The sequence below is a fragment of the Berkeleyomyces rouxiae genome, assembly GCF_048999995.1.
Source record: "Berkeleyomyces rouxiae strain 22BRR77 chromosome Unknown BrBRR77_ptg000002l, whole genome shotgun sequence".
NCBI lineage: Eukaryota > Fungi > Ascomycota > Sordariomycetes > Microascales > Ceratocystidaceae > Berkeleyomyces > Berkeleyomyces rouxiae.
The window spans coordinates 1,077,425-1,101,871 of record NW_027396492.1 but is presented as its reverse complement, the minus strand read 5'-3'; the positions used below and the strand labels follow the sequence as shown (position 1 = coordinate 1,101,871).

General features: G+C 52.1%; 5 protein-coding genes across 5 annotated transcripts; 2 read left to right on the top strand and 3 right to left on the bottom strand.

Annotated features, from left to right (window-relative positions):
* Window positions 1–1,729: 1,729 nt before the first annotated feature.
* BROUX77_001855 (uncharacterized protein) lies at window positions 1,730–5,326 on the bottom strand (the record flags this gene model as incomplete). Its single annotated transcript, XM_073746330.1, has 1 exon — window positions 1,730–5,326. The coding sequence occupies one exon, from the start codon at window positions 5,324–5,326 to the stop codon at window positions 1,730–1,732; it is 3,597 nt and encodes a 1,198-aa protein (XP_073606937.1).
* Window positions 5,327–5,783: 457 nt separating this feature from the next.
* BROUX77_001854 (uncharacterized protein) lies at window positions 5,784–7,271 on the top strand (the record flags this gene model as incomplete). The annotated part of the gene is made up of 1 exon (XM_073746329.1): window positions 5,784–7,271. The coding sequence occupies one exon, from the start codon at window positions 5,784–5,786 to the stop codon at window positions 7,269–7,271; it is 1,488 nt and encodes a 495-aa protein (XP_073606936.1).
* A 347-nt stretch (window positions 7,272–7,618) lies between these two features.
* Window positions 7,619–11,101, top strand: BROUX77_001853 (uncharacterized protein; the record flags this gene model as incomplete). Its single annotated transcript, XM_073746328.1, has 1 exon — window positions 7,619–11,101. The coding sequence occupies one exon, from the start codon at window positions 7,619–7,621 to the stop codon at window positions 11,099–11,101; it is 3,483 nt and encodes a 1,160-aa protein (XP_073606935.1).
* A 332-nt stretch (window positions 11,102–11,433) lies between these two features.
* Window positions 11,434–16,083, bottom strand: BROUX77_001852 (uncharacterized protein; the record flags this gene model as incomplete). Its single annotated transcript, XM_073746327.1, has 3 exons — window positions 11,434–13,515; window positions 13,581–15,784; window positions 15,975–16,083. The coding sequence occupies 3 exons, from the start codon at window positions 16,081–16,083 to the stop codon at window positions 11,434–11,436; spliced, it is 4,395 nt and encodes a 1,464-aa protein (XP_073606934.1).
* Window positions 16,084–19,643: 3,560 nt separating this feature from the next.
* Window positions 19,644–19,952, bottom strand: BROUX77_001851 (uncharacterized protein; the record flags this gene model as incomplete). The annotated part of the gene is made up of 1 exon (XM_073746326.1): window positions 19,644–19,952. The coding sequence occupies one exon, from the start codon at window positions 19,950–19,952 to the stop codon at window positions 19,644–19,646; it is 309 nt and encodes a 102-aa protein (XP_073606933.1).
* Window positions 19,953–24,447: the final 4,495 nt, after the last annotated feature.

Below are 24,447 nucleotides of genomic sequence, written 5' to 3'. Positions count from 1 at the left end.
AGAAAGGGGGATAGCAGGAGTGGAGTGTACCATGGGACGTTGGGGGCGTGTAGTAATGCAACGGGAGGGACAGGAGGGCTTGTGTCCGTCTGGTCGGTATCGGAGGATCGGTGTCCGTAGGTGGTAGAGAAAGGGAGAGAGAGTTGTGGCGGCGTGGGTTGGGCGCACAAAGACGGGATGGGATCGATGCGGTGAGCCCGAGGCAAAGAAGGAGCGAAGCCGGACAGAATGCCGAGTCGGGGCGTTTGCGTCGTCGATGGGGGGAGGAACCGAGATCGAGATCGAGGGCTGGAGGCGGCCGTGATCCGCTGGTGGGCTGGCGGGCTGGTTGTGATTGTAGTTGGATGGACGAGAAGCCCGTCAGCGGAGCAAAGGCGGAGCAGAGATGAAGCGGGGAGATGTATAGAAAGAAGTAGAGCAAGCGGTCTGATAGCAAGGCAGCGAGGACAGTAGAAATGTCGACTCGGGACGCAAGAGCAATACTACTTTACTTGTACAAGGCGAGCGGAGAGCAGGGCGCAGCAGGGTTTTGGGGAGACCGGACGGGACGAGGCCTGTTCATGTCTTGTTGTTGACGTCTTGCTTGGATTCCTGTTCCTGTTCTGTTCCTTTTTTTTGCCTACAGTGGGACAAGGCTAGAATGTAGTCTTTGGCGGGCTTTGTTTGGTTGGTTCAGGGCGCTTCAGCGTAGGCGATTAGCGGGTGTTGGTTGGGCGGCTGGCCGGCCACGGGGTGGTTTGTTTTTAGTTAGTTAGTTACAGACACAAAAGTTAACTACGTATGTGTGTACTTGGTACACGAATGGACAAAGGACTCTGGCTGACACTCTTGCAAATTGTACTTAAGCAGCTCAGTCGGGCACTGCACTGCTCTGTTATGTTCTGCGTCTTTAGCAGAGCTTGCAACACTGGTCGACCTGATCAGCGCTGTATTGGCATGCAGTTACAAGGCACTCGGTCGGTGTAGCGTGTAACAAGCCACAGTGTTTAGTTCATCTTTGCAGCCCACACGCAGTAAATGTATGTATGTACAACATTCATACAAGTGGTTCATCCCCCGCTCTCTCTCTGTCTCTCTCTCGCCCCTCTTCTCTTTTCCTGTCCCCCCTTTCAGAAGCTTGGATACCAGAGAACCCAAAGAGCACAGATGCCAAACGCCCAGCTGATTGATGTTTGTGTTTGCGCTCCCGCCGGCTCTAATAATATAAGCTAGGCATTAACTACACAATTAACTACACCAACCATTAGCTCTGGTGCTGTTGTGCGTATGCTGCTGATTCTCCAACGTGTGACATTCCGTAATTAAGAATGTTTCACACCCTCACACCCTCCTGACACTATCGCTTGCAACGTCCTAGAGTCCCCTAAAGCACTCTCCCAGCCCATGGGACTCTTGGAGTTTTGCGGCTCTCAAGATCTTCCAGCGCCCTTAGGGCTGCCCCAGTTGCTCCAGCACACTGCCTTAGCGCCTGATGCGCTGGCCTTATTTTACAGATAGCGCTCGCAGGATTCTGGTGACAGCCCCTTGGAACGACTGAGCCCCGTTAAGCGGTTAGACTACGCTCAGGCTCAGGGTTACCCCTTTGCAAACATGTTGACCCTAGCAACACAGACTGACAACACACCACAACATCCTGTCGGCAATACGGGCTTGGCCGTTACAACAAAGTATATATACATCTAGTTATTTACATGCATGTGTTGAATCTGACAACTAGTTATACTTTGTCTCATAGTCCACCATCTTCCGAGTCCGAAATCACCGGCGGCGGCTCCTGGTCTTCGATCAAGCTGTGGGGAAGAGCAAAATCTCCCCCAGGAAACAGCTGCGACAGCCCCAACGACGCCAGGCCAGAGCCTGGTTTATGTTCACGCACCAGAGGGGATCGAGTCCCGAGGAGCACCGGCGAGCTTTCCACTTCATTAAAGACAGGTTGACTCGATGAAAAAAGTTGCGGCGGAGGAATTTGGGTAAGAGCGTTGCTGCTATCGTGGCTATTGCTACCAGCATTCTGGGTAATGTTGCTCCTGCTCACATCTCCTCTTTTGGTTTTGGAGCGTGATCTAAATCTTGCGGGAGACACGCCTAGTTGTGGTGACGACAGTGGTGACGACTGGCTCGCAGTTGATGCCTGCGAAAATGAGATGCCCGTGTCAATACCCAAGCCTGTAGCTACCGCACCGCTCGGGATGTCACCGTGTGCCCGATTAGATGTGGAGTCGAGGTTTGTTACCGAAAAGGCCTGCACGTCCGGTATCCACCCCGCCGGGCGGCACCATGAGGGTAATTCTGGACGCTTGAACTGGCGCTTAACCGGCGGAGCTTCAGTAGGTTTATCGGGGGCCAGTTCTAGCTTCACATCGGAGAGAGGTGTGTGTGTGGTAGTACCAGACGTTTTGTGCGAATCAGTGAAATTGTCTTGCGTACATGTAGACTGGTGTAACCCTCTATCAATATCCTCACCAGTGAGAATTAGAGACGACAGGTCGCTGCTGTTTCCGCTGTTTTGTTGTGGCTCATAATGCTGGTCTGGATTGGAGGCCTTGACAGTCGGCAACTGGTATATATCTTGGTCTTCAATGCTCTCTTCTTCAGGATGTGGATGGATCCTACACCGCAGATTTGCGAGCAGCTGAGCAGCAACAGCCGGGGGCATGAACGTATACTTTTGCGGTGGAGTTTCCAGCCAGCCCTTATCCTTGAGTGTAGCAAGCGTCTGTGGATTGTTTAACTCGTATACCTCGAGGATCTCGTAGGCGAACTTAACTCCCGTCATGGATCCACTATTAAATTCCGTGTTGCCCACACCGAGAGCGTCGTGCACCTCACCGGGTTGTTTTGCTGATCCAATGCAGGCTAGATAACGAACCTGTGACTCCGGCTTGGTAGTGTATATCCACATGCGCACGACTTCGTGATGAATTTGATATTTGCGGAACTCGTGGTTCTTGCTGCCATCGGCAATGCGCAACACATGTTCAGGGTGAATGGAGATAAAAATGTCAGTGCGGTTCGTTGGGTGTTGCATGGCTTGAATGACATTTAGAGGCACACGTTGGCTTTCAGTAGCGTAGGCATCCGTTTGCGTTGCTTGTGGCTGTGAAGGCGATGATGTAGTGTTTGCATGTAGATTTGCATCTGTTGTTTCTCGTGAAAAGGAGGGCGTCGGCGTGTAGTAGCGCGTGGGCATGATTTCTGGAGATGATGTCGCAAACATTGCTCTTTTGCGAGTCTTGGGCTTAGTGGACTTGTTTAGATCAGGTAATATAGATGGTTGTGCGGGACCCAGCATCGTTGTATGGTCAGAAGCAAGCATATGCATTATGGCTTGTGTCTCAGCTCCAAGGTTATAGTTATCTTCTTGAGTGTGTATAAGGGAGTTGGTTTCAAGAGAATCGAACACCTTTTTTTTCTCTTTTTGGTCTTGAATCTCTGTCCCAGTTTGCTCAATTGTTACCGTTGCAGACGCAGTAACGGGCAGCTCAGGAGAGCCAATGGAAGCTGGGATTATTGTCATGTCATCTCTTTCTTCACTTTGAATATCGGACAGCGAGCTTTCATCGTCGCTGTCTTGAACAACCTTTTCCTGACTAGCGGAAGACGTAACTATGGACAAGATAGAAGGTGATCCTAGTGATGAAGAAGGAGGTCGTTTTATGGGAGGCTGTAATAAAGAAGGAGCCGAGCCTATCTGTGTTTCTTTGTCTATAGGACTGCAGCTGTCACTGACAATATGCACCTCTTCAGGTAGGCTACTTTCGGAATCAAACAGGTCAATAGCCAAGGTATTAGGCACGGGAAGATTGCCCTCATCTTCGGAATCCGGAATGACTGTGGTATCACCATCTTCATCCGAACCATCTTGAGTTTCTATGTCGTCCTCCAAAACCTTTCGTTGTCTTTCATGACACAATGAGCCGCCCTGCGAAACCGGAACCTCTGCAGTTTGTGGACTTGGATTATTTCTTTCTGATTCTCTTTTAGCTACTGCAGAAGAGAGAGACGGCGGGTGTGGTGACATCCGCGTATCGCTGGCTGGTGGACTTGATCCAGGCACCGGGGATGTCAGGGTTTCACTTTCGGAAGTTCCTGCAGCAAACGAGTCTTTAATCATGACCGAGGACGAGAACCGAGAGACTTTGGCTGTAGAAAAGAGCTGAGGCGCTGAGCCCCTCTGAATAGATAGTATGCCAGAATTTGTCGAACGGGAACGAAGAGGGGAGGGAGATTCAGGTATTTTATGGTAGCGAGTTGTGGCAGGTGTGAATGGCGAGGGTTGTGATGAGGGTATTTCCATCTGTCTCCCTTTTTTCGGGGTTTCTGGGGTTTCAGAGGGACTTTGCCTGGCAGAACTATGGCTCTGAGTAGCGCCATGAAGAGTGGCGCCGCCTGGAGGACTCGGCAATCTTGGCCTTGACAAGCCTTTCGTTGGAGAAGATAATGCCAATGTCGAGGTGAGAAAATCGGGTTGATCCTGATCCTTGCTGGTAGCAGAGAGCATATCAAAGTCCATATCATCATCCTCCGAGTCGCAGACTTCTTGGGATACGGTGTTCTTGGCGGGCTGCATGGGTGTATGAGAGCTGCCATCACTATATTCTTCCTCGGAGTCTTCAACTTCGTGGTCCACGACTCGCGAGACAAAGGACTTGGGAAGCAATTGTGTAAGCGTCTGGGTAGAGAAACTTGACGGCAGCGCTGTTAATTGCGGCAGATGGCTCTTTCGGCTGCCGTGTGGGTTGCCCTTGGACGACTTCTTCGGCTTTGAAATAAGACCCGGGGTCAAAGGCGTATGGGTAGGAAGATAATCCAAAGAACCAGAAGAAGTCTGCACCGGTGTTGTAGTCTTCGATGCAGCTAAACCAGGCTTCTCCGTTTTCCGCCGCTTCCTCGCGGTAGAAACTAGCATTTGAAACTCATCCTCGTCCTCGCCACCCACAACATCATCGCCCCAGTGAACCCGCGAATTCTGCGTCGCTGTGACCTGTGGTACCGCAGTGGCACTTCCAGTCTCATCTGTTCCATTTCCGCTTTCCTGTGATGTGCCCACGAACTCGTACGGATCGCCTTGAAGGCAGTTAAACTGAGTTAGTGTTTGTTGTTTAAGCGTCTTTGGTGCGGCCACTAGTGTTGTCTGTTTCAATGTGCACGAGGAGCCCGACGCCTTGCCCTTGCCATATGTGCGTATCGCTTTTCGGCGGGTGGGAAACACTGTCTGTTCCATCTTGGCGGGGGCCGGGCTGTAGACCTGAGGCGGTACCATGGCGGATACCGGAGCGGAAGTAGACGACGTAGACGTCGATCTAGCTCGGGGGCGTGGCGCCATGAGGATGAAGTTGCGGTATTCGCCTCTAGATGGATGGCTCGTAGGCTCCGTGTATCAGTGTGCGCAACAATGCGGGGTTGCTTCTAGTGATGGGTGTCGTCCAATTAACCAGGGCTAAGATGCGTGAATCTTGGTGGTAGTAGGTGAATCGGAGGAAGCTCGGTCTTAGTGCCTAGCTATAAGAAGATATATTTATGAAAAAGATGTAGCGAAGAAAGAAGAAAACCCGCTACATCGTGATTTCGTTGTTTGCAAGCCGCTTTTCGGTGACGGCTTCAGCTCCCAAGCTGCCTAGACATGATGTCAGTGGTCAGTCAGACGCGTTGATGGATCAGTTTCGCGTCGTAGGAATAACCCCAATTTCGCATATCGCCTAGTCACGTGGCCCAGTTTATTCGCAGTTGACACGCATCTACACATAACTAACTACATGGCGTGCAACCTTCTTACACTTACCATGCCTACACCTACCTTCTCCCAATTCCTCTCCCTCGACGCTGAGATAGCTGAAGCTGTCAAAGTGCGAGCGGAGACAGCTACCCAAGTGGCTCGTTTTTTTGTTGACGCCCATGCCTTCATGCAGTCAGCCCTCCCGTCCATCACGGACCATGCCGCCCGCAACTCGCTTGTTCGACAGCTTCTCGACGCGCACCGCGCCATCACCGATGGCACTTTTGACAACAAGTTCGACCCCAAAGGAGGTCGAGCCGCTCAGAATCGCTCCCCCCCGAAGGACCAGCCTGAGAAGCGCGGGCCCCAGCCTCGATCCTTCAGTGACGCCCTGAAAACGGGCCTCCCCCTCCCTCCCAAAATCCCGAACGGCGGCCGCCCCGCTGCCTACACCGCCAGTGCCCCAGCCGGCAACTCCCCCGCTCAACGACGCCCCCTCCAGGACACCCATGTATATGTCCCCCGCAACACTCCCACCAACACCCGCATTCGCCTTTACCCTAGTGAAGGCTCCCCGCTCAACCATGCCGCCCCGACTGACGTCACCCGGGTGCTCAACAACATTCCCTCGATCAAGGACACAGTCCTGAGGGTCCACCCCATGAAAGTGGGTTTCGCCATCGACCCCGTCGTGGCGGCTGACAACGGACCCCTGATCAAGCTCGCGAAGAACAGGGACGCCATCATGAGCGCTCTGTCCGCGGAACTCCGCGTCGTTCCGCCCTCCCACGGATACATCGTATCCAGAATCCCCAAAGAGGTGTTTTGCCCTGAGACGGGCTGCATCACCGCCACTACCGAAACGGCTGTCGCCCGCATTGCCAAGGACGAAACCGGCGTCCAGCCCACCCAAGTGCTGTGGTCTAAGCACTACGACCCCGAGGTGGACTCCACCATTACCGCCGTGATCTCGTTCCCGGAAGCGGTTCGCTGCTTCCACATCCTCAACTCCGCCCCGAGTCGTGCGCAGCAGCTTCGCTGCAGCGTCAACAGGTGCGACATCTGCCACGACTACGCCCACCCGACCAGGTACTGCAGACGCGTGCCGATGTGCAACTCGTGCGGCCTTCACGCCCACGCGGGAGATTGTGTATCTCCCACCCGCTGTGTTAACTGTTTGTCTCTGGAACACTCAACTGACTACGAGAAATGCCCCCTGCGCCCCGTCATCGTTCGCGGCGGTGTCTTTTCCCCGTCTGCGGAGGAACGCCGACGTGTCCGACGGGCTAACCGCAGGTCCAACAAGAAATCCGCCTCCAACGAGAAGCAGGACGAGCTTGCAGCCGTCATCGCCAACGCCTCGGCCCCCATCCCCGGTTTTATTCCGGCCCCCTCTCCCTCTGAGCCTTCCTCGAGCGTAGCTGCCGGGGAAACCAGAGGCTTCGCCCAAAGACCCAGCGGCTCTTCCGCGGACCGCACGACCGACTGCGTCATCGTCGGCAGCAGTCTAGACGATTGCGACATGGGAGGCACTGCGCCTTCCAGGCGCTTGTGAAAGTCCCCCACGGGAGCCCTCCGCCCTCGCGGCGCCCCAGAGAATACCAACGCGGCCGTAACCGGCCGCCCCAGCTAAAAATCTTCCAGGCCAATGTGCAGAAATCAGGCCCATGCCATGACACAATCCTTCACTTCGCGGCCGAGCATGGAGCAGACATTGTCCTCGTTCAAGAACCATGGTCCAACACCCGAGGCCACCGACGCCTGTCCAAGAGCTGCCAAGGGTACGACCTCTTCGCTCCCATCTCCCCCATCTCCTCAATATTCCGCCCAAGGTGCCTCACCTACGTGCGAAAGGCGTCTGGCCTCAATGCGGAACAGCTAAACACCACAGCCACCACCGACATGATATGTCTTCGTCTCAACACAAACCCCCAAATCCATATCACCAATGTGTACAGACAGCCAGGCCAGGGCATCCACGCCAGTCTAGATCCCCTCTTGACCATGGAGATCCGCCACAACTCCATAATCGCAGGCGACTTCAACCTAGTCTCACAAAGATGGAATCAACGATGCCCACCGTCAGCCGGAATCGGCACCTTTGAGGAATGGGTGGACGACAACGCGCTCAACCTGTGCATGCCCGCGAATTCGCCCACTCACAGGCGGGGCAACATGATCGACCTGGTCTGGTCCGACATGCCGGGCGTCTATTCCCACGTAGAACACGACCTTCACTCTGGATCCGATCACTCAACGGTAGTCACCACTGTCAACCTTGCTGAGCGGCTCGAGCCACCCAGGAGCCGTTTCATCCCAGACATGGCCCCACACATGGCCATCGACTTTGTCAAGAGACTCAACCGCATCCCTCCACCCCCGCTTTCCGCTTCGCCCGGGCAACTGGACACCGCGGTGCGAACGGGAATTGCGACACTACATGATACCCTGGTCGAGATTTGCCCCCCAAAACGCGTGTCCCCCGGCGCCCCGCGTAAGCCATACTGGAATCAGGAGTGCGCCACAGCCAGAAGCGAGCGCAACAACGAGAGACGACGGTCCGGCATTTGGAGCCCGGAATACCTAGCCCTGGCAAAGGCCCTCAGGAGCGCAACCTCCCGCGCGGCGAGAGCATTCAGGCGGAGACACATGGACGAGGTCAAAACCCCGGAAGCCGCCCACAAAGTCATGGGCTACTACAAAAAGAACTCCCGGTTTGCCCCGCCTCCCCTTGTACACGAAGGACACGCCTACTGCACGCCTGCCGAACGAGCCGACATCTTCCTACGCACTAAACTTTTACGACCAGCCTCCACTGGCGACCTCCACTTCGATGACTATAGCTCCGTCTCCCTACGCATAATTGATTTCCCGCCTGCCGCGTCTGAGCGGGAAGTTCACAAATGCCTCATAGACGTCCACAACTCTGCGCCTGGCGCAGATGGTTTAAATGCGGTGACGCTCCGCTCCGTCTGGCAGGCGCCTGAATGGCGCGCTTGGCTGATGAAACTTTTTGACCTCTGCCTCGCTACAGGCTACCACCCCACCCCATTCCGTGAAGCGCAAGTGGTCCCCATCCCAAAACCACACAAAGAAGATCTCACCTCGCCTGCGAACTGGAGACCCATCTCCCTACTCCCGACCATTGGTAAAGGTATTGAGCGCCTCGTCGCCCGGCGTCTCTCTAACTCGGCTCTCATCCATCGCCTGACCTCCTCCCAGCTCTGTGGAGGTCTCCCGGGGCGCTCCGCCACGGACCTTGTGGAAAGCCTGGTGCACCGCATCGAACACGGCCTCCAAAACGGAGAGGTGTCCTCCCTGGTTACCCTTGACATCGAAGCCGCGTACGACAGCGTGCTCCCAGGACGTCTGGCCTGCCGGCTCCTCGACTACGGCTTCCCTATTTGGGTCTGTCGATGGGCACGATCCTTCGCGTCAAATAGATCAGCTCACGTGCGCGTGGATTCCTTCATTGCCCCTACCACACAGCTAGAGCACGGCCTTCCACAGGGATCGCCTGTATCTCCCATTCTTTTCCTTCTATTCATTGCTCCCATGCATGACAGTAAGATGCTCTTCGGTTATGTAGACGACGCCGCCATGCTAGGGCGCGCTCCCACCCTCGCTAAAGCTGCTGCACAAGCCGCCCAGCTGGCTAACCAGGCCATTGCATGGGGAGCCCAGAACGGCCTCAGCTTCTCTCAAGGCAAAACTGAACTACAACACTTCCATCGGTCCTCGGGACGGGGGCCGACAGTAGTTATCGACGGAACCACTATTCAGCCCAACAAGGAAACCCGATGGCTAGGTATCCACCTGGATACCAAACTCAGTTTCCACGCCCATGTCAAGCATATGACAGCGAAAGCCACACGGGCTGCGGCTCATGCCCGATCGCTGGCCAACATCATCCGCGGCGTCCCGGCTAACCTGCTGCGCCTGGCGGCGTGCGCTGCTATTTTCCCCGTCTTGCTATATGGTGCCTCCGTCTGGTTCCATGGCCCCCAGAAGTTTCTGGCCAAAGGTAGAGTGGGCCCCGCCCGCCAACAGCAACTCGTCGACATGGTCACGAAGGCCGTCGCACGCACAGCCAGAGCCATTATCCCTGCGTACTGCACCACTCCTCACGCGGCCCTGTTCAGAGAAGCAGGCATCCTCCCCGCACGCGTCATGTTGGACCGCTGCCGCCGTCAGGCCGCCGTGCGCATTGCAAGCCTCGACGAACTCCACCCTCTAGCGCGATTAGCTAGAGCACGCACATCCACGCGCCTGACGCTACGACACAGAGAACTGCCCCGAGCGCCCCCCGCCACACGCATCTTGCCGCTGGCCTACCCACCACCAAAACCGCCAGAACCCAAGGATGCCCGGCGCATCCGTGCCGCCAAGTCGCGCATCGCCCGAATCCCTTACTGCGACCTGCAGGTTTTCTCAGACGGGTCCAAGCTACAAGATGGTTCCACAGGAGCCGCTGCGGCCCTCTACATCGCAGGCTTGGAACTCCCAACGGTCTCCACCCATCTGGGTAAAATGATGGAGGTCTACGACGCCGAATTGATCGGGGCACTCGCAGGCCTCAAAGCTGCACTCCAATCCCCTGCCGCCACCTTCGCCGAAAACGTCATCGTCATGCTCGACAACCAGGAAGCTGCTTACCGGCTCTTGGTCGGCCAACCCACTCTGACGTCGCAAGACATCATTCTCGATTTCCGCGCCACCGCCGACCGGTGGCCACTACGCACCCGCAACTCCATGTCACCTGGCCCCGGGAAGGTCATGGTACAGTGGATCCCCGGACACACCGACATCCCCGGCAACGAAGCTGCAGATCGGGCGGCCAAAGCAGCCGCATCCACCCCTCCTCCCGAGCATCATGAATCTGTGTCCAGCCTGGCGGCCCTCGCATCGTGGGCCCGGTCACAACACCTGAAGAACGTCACCGCCTACTGGCACGGCAACATCCCAGGAACATACCTGGAACTGCAGATCCCATGGTACGTAAAAGCCCCACCTGAACTCCATCTACCCCGATTCTACCTGAGCTACCTCCTGCAATGCCGGACAGCCCACGGGGACTTCGCCTACTATCATGAAAAGCTCGGGCATCCTCCAGAAGGGAGGACATGCGCCTGTGGCTCTGCCAAATCTCCCACGCACTTCCTGCTGTGCAGACCCGCCCGGAGGCAGGCGGAAATCGCCGAGCCCAAACTCCGCCTTGGTAGTATCCACGTCCTCCTGGGCACCCCCAAAGGCGCCATACTCTTTGCTCGCTTCTTAGGGGCATCAAATTTCCTGACGCGGTACGCCGTACCCGTCCACTTTCACCCCAATGAATCTCTGCCTGTGACAGGCCTGGCCGAAAGGCCCCAGTCATCATCTCCCTAAAGTAGTAGCCTCCACTCTCTCGTGTAGCTATATCATTGCACCCTGCGCATCGCGGGTGTTGGCCGTAGTTTTCATAGAAGTCCGCATGTCCCCACCAGGATGAGGTTGTGACTCACGAGCACCTTCCCCGGGCCTTGCCCCTAGGGTTGCCATGCACGTGACAGCTCCCTGCGCGACTATAAAAAGTAATAAATAAATAAAAATAAATAAAAAAAAATAACTAACTACATGGCACTGTGAATTCAGAAAGACAAGAGAAGAAAATAAGCACCTCATCAAACATTCAGCTCGTTATCTAATCCATATGAATTCTGTTCACGCCCTCGTTCCCATTAGTACTTGCCCGAGAATGCACTCTTAACGTCAGTTCGAGGCCACTCAAACAGTACATCACCACCATATACCTCAGCTGTGATGCTGGCAATCCGTAGCTCCACCTTGCCGTAGAACTTCTCACACTCGCCCGTAACTTTGTCTACTAGCTCGCGTGAGCCGCTATATGACTCCTTTTCTTCACTTTCGCCAAAGTGCTTCTCAACACGTTTACGCAGTAGCTCGATGCCCTTGCGCACTTCCTTGGCATCGTATGAGCTAAGAATCTTGTTAAAGACTGCTCTGGAGTTGGACGGCTGCAGTGCAATCTTTTGCGCTGCCTTAAGCGCCTGCAATTGCGCTTCGACATTCTCCAAGTAGTCAAGCAGCTTGCCAAGAGGTCGTCTCATAACTGCGTTCAGGTACAAGTCCAGGTGCTTGGTGTACTCGCCTGAGGCTTCACGCTTCTTATCCTCAATAATGTCGATGCTACTTTCGCCAATCTCCTCCATGAAGTAGTCAAAGTTCTCAATGAGCAGAATGTGGTAGTTGAGAGCTTCTTTATCTTCAGGGTCTGCAGTATTGTTGGAAATTCCAACACCCTTGTTTTCCCGAGCGATCACCCGAAGAGCGTCAAACATGGCACGCAGGATGCGGCCATACACGCGGTTAATGGTATCACGGATGCGAGTTTGTGGATAAAAAGTAGACAAGATGTTTTCCACAGCCGTGAAGAAAGGAGGGAACACTCTGAAAAAGTGAATTACACCACGGCGCTTTTTGGCGAACTTAACCTTGGTCTCCTCAATAGCTCGGATCTGCTCGTCAACAAACTTTTCAAAGCGGCTTTCTAGGCTGCCGTGGAGCTTTTGTAGCAGAAGATTAAGGTAGTCCTGGTTAGAGCCACTCAACAGCTCCATCTTTTGCTCTAGGGAAGCCAAAACACCGACGCCCTGAATTGGGTTTGTTGAGAGAACCCATTCAATCATACGCTGTAGGTCCTTTTCAAGAAATGAAAAGATGGCCTCCATGGACTTGGTGACTTTTTTTCCCAGCTCGCGATCTGGCTCCATGCGCCGGCTGGCAGACCATTTGCCCTCGGGGGGCACGTTATTGGCTGGCCTATTAGCAATGAACTCATTGAAGTCCGCTGTCTCCATGATGGTTGCATGGAAGAAATCAATGAAGAAGTTTTGCTCCATCTCGATCAGTGGGACAAAGTCGTATAAGACGCTGCGGAATACTTCAAACGGAAGATCTCTACTATCGGTATTCGACTTGGGCATCGGTGGTGCCTTGCTAGCATCGGAACGGAAAGTGCGTGCAAGAGTCTGACTTCTCTTTACTGTCAGCTTACGGGCAGTAGTGGCAATATTGTCGTGGTGTTTCTCTGGCTGTGTGGTGAATAGAACTTCGTCATCGTTCATCAAAGTCTTTCGAGCATTACTCTTGTGTGAATCAATAACACTTGTAAACTCAACACGGAAGAGTTCGTGGCTTCGCGCCGTGTAGTTATGAATCAGCTCATTCCACTGCTCAGTATGCACGTCACGGGCATACAGGTTCAAAGCGCAATATCCCCAGAGGTAGTTTCGATGTGTTTGGTAAAGCTCGCGATCCGTCTTCCGCGCAAGAGCTTTGTCAAGGGCCTTGTGGGTTTCGCCAAATGCCGCTTCGTACTCAATCGATATCCAGCCAACATAGCGCCGCATGATGGCCAAGCTTTCCTGAAGGTAGTATTCCTTCTTTTCTTGAACGATCCGCATTTGTCCATAGCTGCTGTTCAGGGTGCTGCCTTGCATGACATCGTTCATGGTGTTGGATTTGGCAGCATTGGCGTCTTCGCCCTTAGAAGGCTCGTATTTGTGCACGTTGGGGTCGATGCGTACCATGGCCTTGTAAAGAATTACCAGGGCATCTTCAATGCTCTTGAGACCTCGAGCATCAAAGTTTTCGATCTTCAAGACGTCTAGATGGCGGCTACTGATGCTGCAAGTGTCTAAAATAAGTTCGAGCTCCTTCTTGAGGGCCTTCTGATTGGCGGCCTGGACTTGAAGACCTTGAGATTGGTTCTCAATGTATGTAATATCATCCGAAATTGTCTAGTCAGTGGTTGTTAGTTTGGGATGTCTTGAAAAAAAGAAGATGACCGGGTTCACAAACTTACACCAAGTTCGACACTGTAAAGGGTTAGGAGATTTTCCAACTCATCACACTCTGCAATCACCAGGTCAATTCCTTGGCGCACATCGCTGATACGCTCATCTTCTTCGCGAATCCGAGAAAGCCAACCTCCAGCCTGAGCTTTGTCGATCTCACGTTCAAGACCCGTTTTCATAGCATCCCAACCGTTTGAGCGCATCTTCTGCCCAGGAACAAAACCAACATAGTCGAGCCATTTGCTGAAGTCTGTACTGCGTGTGTCGTCAAGTACCGAAGGATCGATTCCAAGCGAAGTCAACAACTTGGCATCATTACCGCCGACAATTGACTGTTTACCATCCTTTTTGGGAAGCGCCGCATCCTTCTTTGGTACGGGAGGAGGTGCCCCTTCATCTTCCTTGGCTGAAACAGCAGCTGTAGTGTCGGGGGGTGTTACTGACACGCTCGGGTTGACAGGGACTAGAGGTTTCTCAGGTTCTGGCACCACCTTTGGTGGGTCTGGCCGGGGAGGCGCAGGTACAACGGCATTGATGCCATCTGGACCCTCCATCGACTTCATAGCCGCTTGACGGAGGCGCTCACCAGCGCCACCTGGACGAGGCTTGAATGCGCCTGCTGCTGCTGCTGCTTTCCACAAGGACCCAGCGAGATCAGGTTTAGATTTAGCCTTAATCATGGACTTGAGGCCTGGCTTTTCCTCGGAGTCTGATGCTGGTGAAGATGGAGTGTCATCTAGTCGCTTTGATTTGATCATAGGGCCTAATCCAGGCTTGTTGACAGCTTCATGTTCTTCATTTGATGGTATTTCGGGCTCTGGTGCAGTTGCTGCTACGGACTTGAAAGGTTGTGAGGATGTTGAAGGAGCTGGCGACGGCATGGTACTAGGTGCCCCGCGATAGGAGTTGGTACGAGTCGAATCAATCGAATCATTTTGAGGGCGATCCCCCATGGATCCAGCCTCGGATCTGTAGCCTGCAGATGTGTTGCGGGTAGACATCCTATCCATGTTTCGTGGAGGTGGTACTGGATCTCGTTGTTTCGGACTCATCAACGGAGCTGGTACAAGATCATTTTCCACTATATTTGGCCGACTAGGGTCCATAGGCGGGCGCTTTCTCTCTGGTGGTGGGGCCTCAATGGCAGATGATTTGAGTGGTTCGGGTGAATTATTTTGGAAGGGCCGCATGTTTCCAGGCATCGTAGAGCCAGCCAAGCTAGTGGTGGCTCCAACAGCAGCTCCGACAGCAGCGGCAGCAGCAGTAATACCACCGCCACTACTATTGCTTGGGGGGTTTTCATGGCTGAACATTGCGCCGGTAGAGGCCTGTTTTAAACCTCCACGGGATCGGGGGCGAAAGCTAGAAACATCTTCGTTTCGCGGCATAATAGGCGAATCTTGGGTTTGAGTTGTAGGAGTCAACCGCCGCATGCTGGATGATGGATTAAAGGGTGGCCTGTTCGAGTCTATGCTACCACTGGGGGAGTTGCTGAGGTTGTTCTGTGAATTGCGTACTTGGCCAGTTGAAAGTCGCGGCGGCGGGGGGACAAACGGCGATGAAGCTGCCGAACCAGGTGCTGACCCAACCGGTGTCATTGGCGGCTTTGGTCCAACCATTCCTCTGTCTATAGATGGTCGGCCATAGCTAATTGGTACTGGAGGCTGCATCTGTTCTTGAAAGTGGCTTGGGGGGAAGGAGGAATTGCTGTAGGGGGCTGAGGGTGGACGTTGTGGAGGACCTGGCGAGGTTCCTGCACGGCGACTGGTACCCATGATCATCTCAAGCTCTCTAGAGTCAAAGCCAGACAACTCAGGGGACCGCCCACCAGTGTACTTGCCATAGATTTTGACGAGACTAGCAATAAAGAACTTCTTTTCCTTGTCGGTCTGTGCTTGCCAGTAGTAAGGCTTCTGAATGGTGATTAGGAACCCGGTATCTCCAGCCCATTGCTGCTGCGTAGGGTCGGCAGTCGGACCAGTGTAGCTTTGAATGTGGCTGATGTCGTCAAAATTCCAGGTCTTGCCAATGGAAAATGAGCCATTAGCATTCTCCTTAGATTTGTGCATGCAAACTCGGCCGGATCTCCGCACAGAGATGATGATCACTCGGGGCTTTTGAGTTTCGGGGGTGCGGGATTGGGGCGGCGGCGGCGAAGAGGGGTAGCTGGAGAACTCGATAATGCGAAGATGTGTGATGTACGTTTCCTGCACTACAAGTTCAAGAGAGGCGGGGTTAGCGGATAGTACACGATGGGATGAGGTAGGACAGGGTATGGTTTCTCGCTCGCAATAGAGCGCCTTTGCAAGACTGGGTTCACCTCAGTGTAGCCGGGCTGTATAAGCGCTATAAGGTCGGAGGCGAGAGGAACTCAGGGACGGCGGGGAAGAGTGTGAGCATACAGGTACCATCGGGATCTTTCCGTGAGAAGCAGCTGTCAATGATGCGGCGCTTTTCATCTTCGAATCGCTGAGCGCGATTAACGCTTCCGTTCGCCGAGCCTCGATCCATGACAAAAGAAGCGAGAATAATGGAGGCAGAGGGGTTGGTATATATTGTGAGATAGATGTAGTGAACGCAGCGCTGCCTAGATGGTATTGAGAGTTTTCGGGTTGACAGGCAAGGAGTGGGCGGAGTTTGAAAATAAAGCAACAAGGCCAAGCCAGGGCCAGGCCAAATTCGACGACCCGAGAGCAAGACTGTAGTGGATTTTGGAGGTCGTTTTAGAAGGCCTGAGAAGCTTAGCTGGCGAGGTTTGATGGCGCTTGGGTACAGGGCATTGTCGAGTTGTCGCTTGCTTGCTTCATCAATTAATCGGCACAGTGGCGAGAACGTGAGGTCGAAAAAATCCGAGTGAATCGATGGTATTAACTAATGCTAAGCAGTGGCAATCGATCCCGTGATAATCGCCAATGTAGTAATGATGAGTGTAGTATGACTTGTTGAAGTTCAAGGCCTTGGAGAAAGCAGGTGGTGCTGGAGCTTTGCTCCTTGTTTTGTGGAGACGGGGCTAGGTGGTGACGTTTTTGGAACACGCATTAGGGTTATAAGACTAATGCACTAGGGTTGACACATCAAACTTTCCAAGCGTCGATGTAATGATAAGGACAGAATAGACAACTCATTGACTCTTGTGATTCTTAATCTCCACACGTGAAAGCTTTCATAGAAAAGCGTGGGACAGAGTCTTGATCGCTGGTACGAACATTTAATGCTTATAGGATCAATGCATGTGGCGATCTTGTTGATGATGAATCACTAGAGACAGCCATCCCACGATGATGTGTACAAATGTGTAGTTATGCTTGTGTAACTATGTATGTCTACATGGTATCGTCTGTTATCAACTTCTATCTAATATGACTTCTTCGGATCCAGAATTGAAGCCAATGGGACTCTGTGTCCAGCGCAGCCTGAGGGCGTGCCTGTAGGGTTCTAGTGATGGTTACCTGGTCTTTTTGGTTTGTGTCAAACCGCATGAAGCCTAATTTAAAAGGCCACCGGCTCTAAGCACGGGGTGTTGTCCCCAGCGGATTACGTATGGTTTTGTCCTTTTCTCGGGCATGGCCGTTGCTGCATTTTTGAAAGTTTCTCCCTTTGTAGTTGGTGGATGGGAAAAGGACTCCCTAAAACCTCCTCATGGAAACCTCCTCGACATCTCCTTCCGATCCGACTACCTCGTCTCCTCCCAAACCAACCTTTCTTCCTTCCTCTCCCATCTCTCTTTCACCCTCATCTCTCCTCCAAAATCCTGCCTTCATGTCTCGGTAGTGGCAGTGGGTGGTAGCTGGGTAGCCTCAGGGTGCTCGGACTGTTGTCTTTCCTCAAGGAACTTAAAAGTGTGGCGTTACACGCTGGAAACTTGACTTGTTGCTTTTGTGGTTTTCAGAAGCTTATCTGCAAATCTCTGGCTCCATGGCCTTGGCAGTGCCCTGCACGTCTACCAGTGTCCTCGTTCTTTTGGTTGGTTGCAGGCTCAGCATCCGCGTAGACAGTTGTGCTCCCATCGGTCATGGTATTTGTCAAAGTCGCCATCTCCGGTTCTGGCCGCCAAAATCTCGTTCTTTTTTGTTGTTGTTGTTGTTGTTGTTTATTTTTACGCCGTGTGCCAGGGTTCACTGGTCGAATGGGCGTCACAGGCGGCTAGTCCACCTGTGAAAAGAGTATAACTATGAAAAGAGCAGGTCTGCACCTGAACGAAGAGAACAAACAGCTGGAACACGGAGGCTCGCAGCCTCCAGAGCGACCCTAACGTCACCCCAAAGGTCCCAGTAAAACAAATAACGAAATACAAAAAACTAGACAAAGGAAAAAAAGTAGAAAATGGCTCGGTCTTTCTGCCGGCCTATGCTTAGTTGATGAGGCGTTGCCGCCCGGGGCCCCTCTGTGCCAGTTTGTCGACTCTCTCGGCCAACGTCTTTGCCCCTCGTGCCGTCTTCAATAGACGCTCTACCCATGACCTGCTGTATCTTTTCTGTAGGCCTTTGCATGTCCAAATGTGTGGGCCGTCTTTCTCGGCCCCGCATCTCTCGCACCCCAACGGCGTGTCGTGCTCGAAGCGGACGTGGTACTTGTCTAAGTCTCCGTGCCCCGACCTAGCCGCGAGGACTCTGCCGACGCTGACGAGGGTTGTAGGAGGGAAGGTTGGTTGAATCTCGCTCCAATTTCAATGCGTTTTATAGTCTCTACTGTGAATCTTTACTGATAATTACTAGTATACGATCCGATATGGTCTAGGGGCTAGGATATCTCGCTCTCACCGAGAAGGCCGGGGTTCCATTCCCCGTATCGGAGACACTCTTTACGCTGAAGAACAATCTACATCAGATTGATGCATTTGGGTCAATGCCTTTTTTGGTTTTTTCTTTTGTCTGTGTCTGAGGTTACACAAACCAATGACAATCAGTCTTCTCATGCTTGCCGTCGTTTCTGTATGTAACTTCTTTGTCGTATGTCGAGAATCCCTCGCGAGTAGACAGGTAAATAACTCTGACACCTGGAGACGGCGTACCCTCGGGGTCTCCCCCTTAGCGCGTTTGCGCTGCCATCACCTCCTTTTTCCTACTTGTTTCTCTCTTTATTTGTACTTCCCTTTGTTGTTTCCTTTGTATCTGTTTTTATGTTTTGCCTGCATCAGCGGCGAGGCCAGGATTCTGGGCCAGATTTGGGGCCATACAAGCAAAGGACAGCCTCTGGGCTGGGCGGGTGGACACACTTTAGTCATTACACTTTGTGCAGGGGGTTTCTGTATGCATGGTTTGGATTTTGGTTTCTGTTTCTGCATGTAATTTCTGGTACTACTTGTAGTCCCCTGTCGTATGCCGAGAATACCTCGCGAGTAGACAGGTAAATAAAGAATCAATCAATCAATCAATAAAGACTTTCAATTCAAGTATACTTTGGGATTCGGGGCTGCTCTTTTACTTGAGAGCTCAAGTGGGGATTCACGACTCCAGAGCACTTGAAACCCATGGTGGCAAGGAACTGTTACATCGAATTGCACTTGTAATTGACCTAGTACTATACGAACGCGTTATGGAGTCAGTCCCGTCAATATAACAGTCATGCCTCAGCCACATCATCAGGGTTGTAGGTTATCAAAGTTGGCACATGTGTTAGTTACATCAACAAAGTTGCAGTTCCAGTGAGATTGATATAGGTATCAGTTTCTTATTGAGTAGTTAACTAGTTGGTTGAAACATAGAGGGTTAACCCAGTGGAACGTTTTAAGATAATATCAGGAAGTTTCTTGACCATGGGGGGGGGGCGGGGTGGGATGCTCCCAGCATTCTGAATATCCGATTGCTCTGTGAAAGTAGAGATATAGTGGTTGTTGTATCGAACTTGGGCCTTCACATTCATGCCATTGAAAGCAGATTTGCGAGCTTCAACCGTGAGAGTATGCCACTTTTGTTCCTCAAAAGACATGCGGAAGCATCTTCAACAACGTAAAAGAACAATTCACGGATTTGGCAAACCAACTATGATGTCAGATAACAGAATCACCGATATTGGTGACAGTTTCGGCACAGGAAAGTTCTGTGGTAGAGGCCGGGGCTCCGATAGTGTTCTTAATTTTCGTCACCTGAGATTCTGACATTGGCTTTAAGAACTGTCTTGAGAATCTCGGGCATTTCAATGCCGAGTAGGCTGAGCCGAGCGTCTATGCCATAGTCAGTGTACTTCATGCCGGAAGTATAAAGAGCCTCGATGGGGCAGTCATGAAGCTGGTCCTTCGCGGAGATGGAATGATCAATGGAGTAGCGCATGGCCTCCTGGTAGCGTCCGCGGTGAGCTGGACATGGAGCAAAAATGGAAATAAATTTCTGACCGAGTTGAATAGCCTGATTTATTTCGTGGAGTCTTGCCTCGGCGTTCATATTGCCGGTGAAAATCTCCTCCCAGTTAAGGATACCCCTTTTCTTGAGCTCCAGGAACTCCCCATAAGTCAAGGGGTTGCTTATCGAGAGAGAGGCGGACACTTGGCAACAGGTCAGAAAGGAGCAACTTTTAAAGCCTGATATCGGGACAACTTTGGAGGCCGTCTCTCTAGAGGTATCGCGACTGTCCAAAGAAAGAATAACAGACATAATGGCAGCTATTTTGAAATGTAGGAAAGTTATAAACTGAAGTGAGCCTGAATAGCAAGATCAAGTAAGAAGGAATTAGAAGTGAGTTCAAAAAGGTTAAAGTGACTAAATCAAGCTTTCCGGGGATGAAGTTTCCAGAACTAAATAGCGGGAGCAAAGCGACCTTTTATACCCAGATGTATGGCGCAATCTCTCTGCAAGAAACCCACTTACGATGGTGCTAACTGATTTTATTCTTTTCGTGATGTCGCAATAGGTCATCAACCCGCAACGGGAGCCCGTTCAAATACCGACGCCGGGATGATATCTAGACTACAAGCTAGACTATTTTCAAGCTCCTAAACCGGTGATGTCATCTGAACTACATATACTCACCCCGGCTACTTGTACAATTTCCGGATGGATCTGTAGAGTAAGATGCAAGTCAAATTAAGAATGACTACCACTCGGAGTTAGTGAAAGGGTAAATATAGAGAGCCAAACCCATTCAATTGCCTGCCTCGCTACCTCTACGCTCGGTCTGTGATACAACCCTGACGTCAAGGATGATTCTTTTGATGATGAAGGCCTTGGACAATTGGGAGACGAAGTATTCAAGTATAGTCAACAAGTAAAATTCTGTAGACTGCTGCACACTTGGGGCTATAGTGACGTAAGAACTCTTTCATTTTGGGCGGTTGGTGGAAAGCGGCTTTAGCTCTAGAAACATGTAGAGCATGGGAGAGAGGGTTTGACCACTACGCATTTAGCCCTGCACGCTATACGTGTGTAGTTTATTAGTTATACGCGAGAAGAACATCAAACGATTCCCGGGCTTTGAGGCCTAAACCACTTGACAGTAAGTTTACTAGCCGGCAAGAGACACTGAGAGAGCGCCACCCTCGGGAAGTCCCAATACTCACCACTCCGGACGTTGTTGCTGACTCCCTATTTCGGAGGGGTGCTAAAGATTACTCCATAGACACTGTCAAAGCGACAGAAAGCAGTATGGGTAGGCTGTATTGTCATATTTTCTCCCAATAGTATCATGATTCCTAGAACTTCCGTTTTTTCTGCCATGCGACGTTGAATTTGTATATGATTTCTTTAGCTACTCGCCTGGTGTTGCACAGAATCTGGGGATCTGGTCTTGGCATTTGGAAAGGATTAAACGCTGCCGAGATGTCTCAGGGTGTTTTGAGCGCTTATTTCTGGTGATTTTTTTTCGTAGGAACTGGTGAGAAAAATATGCGCACGTGACTATGTCTCCTTAATATTTCCACAATAATTCAAAATTTACCGGCTAGATCATAGCGTGGCGCAAGAAAGAGACCAACTTTCTGTAGAATTGATCTATTCAACATTAAAATTCAATCTATTGAGAAAACCATAATCATCAAAAGAGTACCAAATGTAGAAGTTGATGAAAAATATGTATTATAAGCAAATAAAACTGAAGCTAACAAAATCGCGATAAGGGGAAAACCTCAAAGTCCACATCTTCTAAGTACCTGCTTGTACCCTTTATATAGGTACGAGCTAGGTTCAGTTAGACCCACTCCATGAGTCACATTGAGGGGAGGGGTTCACCAATCATTTGGCCTATGTTGGTTATGTGTCTGAGACCACGTGACCGGGTAACCCTGAGCGCCTCGCAACACCAAAGAAAAGTACATCATGTAGGTTCCAAAAGGCAGTGAATGTGGTGAACGGCACTTTGGATGAAGTTGAAGTTATCTATTAAGGTCTATCACTTATGTCTACCTCCTGGACAGCCGCGCGCTACTTATACTTCTGAATAAAGGGGCTGTTAGATTAGGGCATTCCCTTTAATCATATTTGTCGTCTGCGGTGTTTAGGATAAGTTGTAGGGTTGTGTAGTCACGTGATAGGGGTTATGGTGATGGTCTTGGGATCATCATTTTACACATCATGTCCTTAGTGGCAGCCTGTACCTTTTGTAGGGGCACAAGCTGGTTCTGGTGGATGCCGCACAATGAGTGACATTGTTTATTTATTTATTTATTTTTAGAGTCTAGCGGGGGGGGGGGCACGTGACTCCCGCCCATCCCAGTGGGGACATGCAGACTAAGGCTAGCTTGAAACAAAAACTGTCGCGATGACAGCGCGTGGCGCAACGCCAGGGTTAGGCTGGTGAGGCCCGCGGAAGGGATGGTGGGCGCTGTACAGCGGCTGTCCCACCGGAGGTGTAGTAGAGGGGACACAGGTCCTGAAGAAACTGTGTCTTGTGGAGGAGGGTGGAGAGGCGGGCCGCTCCCGTAGGGGTACCGAGCACGAAGGCTAGGGTCCCGAGGCTGAGTGGCATTGTGGGCTCGGGGTGCAGCTCCTGTGCCCTATGCTAGTCACGTGCTTGAGCCTTCCAGGCCAGGTAACCCTAGGTGCCTCGCAACACTTTCCCCCTCCCCCCCTCATCTACAACAGACGATCTCTTCCTCCTCCAAAGAAAGAGCCGAGGCTTTCTTCTGCTCAAAACTGGCCTTGGACCCTGGGGCCCCGGACCTCCCTTTGTGGAGATGGAGGCTCCTCCAGGCCAGAGGATTCCCAGGACCCGTGGATCTGTGAGAACTACTATGGGACAAAGAAAAGGTGGCAACCCCCATCGCCATGGATATCAAGTTGGCGTACGACAGCGTATTTCCAGGGCGCCTAGCACGCCGCCTCCAAGAGCAAGGCTAACCACTGTGGGTCTGCAGATGGGCAGCCAACTTCGCCGCCGGACGGAAAGCCGCCACCAGAATCGACAGCTTCTTATCAAAACCGCGCTCGCTCCAACACGGCCTCCCGCAGGGTTCTCCTGCATCCCCCATTCTTGTCTTGCTCTTCATAGCACCACTACACGACCACCGCTCGCAGCGATACTTCGGATATGTTGATGACGTCGCCCTTCTGGGTGTAGGCAACAACCTCCAAGCATCCACTGCTGCAACAACCAAGAGCGCACATGACGTCATCACATGGTGCCACGCCAACGGACTCTGCATCGCCGAAAACAAAACGGAGCTCCAACACTTCCACTTCTCCAGGGCACCCAAACCGGAAACGGTCATCGGAGCCCATGCAATTAAACCCAAAAAGACCACTAGGTGGCTGGACTATTTCCTGGACAAGAAGCTTAGCTTCAACGAACACGTCAACATCTGAGCCAACAGGGCCAGCAGCATTATCAACCATGCGAAAGCGATCACAAGAATCACGCGGAGCATCCCCACCCCCAGCTTCCGCCAAGCGGTGATGGCCGCTGCATCGCCCACACTCCACTACGGTTCAGCTGTATGTACCACGGTCCCACCAAACCCACCAGGATGGCTGCCACCAGGGCGGCAGGCCAAGGCACCCTCATTGCCTCGGTGCAGAAAGTCACGGTCAAGATAGCCAGAACCATCACCCCAGCTTATAGGATGACCTCGCGTGCCGCAACTCTCCCAGAAGCGGGTGTCAAAAGTTGGCCCGAATTTGTAGAGGAGATGGAAGATTGGATGGAAGAGATTTGTATTTTCCTCCTTATTTTTCGATTTTTCATTCCGTACATCTTTCGATGCTTACTGTTATTTTACGAGGACTTGGTTCAAGTTTCAATTGATCACCCCTTTGCTCTCGATAGTCTCCCAATACGGTTTTCTGAGTCGTCGGACGAAACCCAAAAACAAGCCAACAAGCCGGTGGAATTGATTAGGGATCATTGCGGCTACCGCTTTGCTTATAAAGATCAGTGCAAATGTATCTCGTCGGTCTCCTACTGGTTTTATTGCTGCCAGGACTCTTCTTTGCAACGGAACAAAGGAACAGAACAAGCCCAACGAGACAGGAGGCAGATGATGCGATTGGCTTGCCATGGAAATCTGAAGTTAAAGGTTGACTTGGAAAGTCGACTTCTCCATCTTGTGTTAAAACACAAACATCACCCTTCATATGTCCACCTTGATCTATCAGATGAGGCTTTTACGTTTATTGCGGTCCGCATCGCCTCACGTATCCCGGCGGAAACTCATCGCGACTTACTGGCTCAAAAGGTCTACGGTTTTGAGAATGTCACACAGCCTCCAGTCTACTATCCGTGGAGAAAGGCTAACCAGCAATTGTGGCAGCGAGACCCTGATCAGTTCGTGTCCGCTCAAATATTATCGTTCACTGACGTAAAGATTTCAAAGCCGAATGGGACAAGCTGTCAACGTTGGTTCCGAGAGACGAGGAGATCGACGTCAATATAGACATGTATCATACAAACCATGTGGCTTGGCTGACGCACCGGCAAAGGAAGGCACCTTTCTGACTCCACCGCCCACGT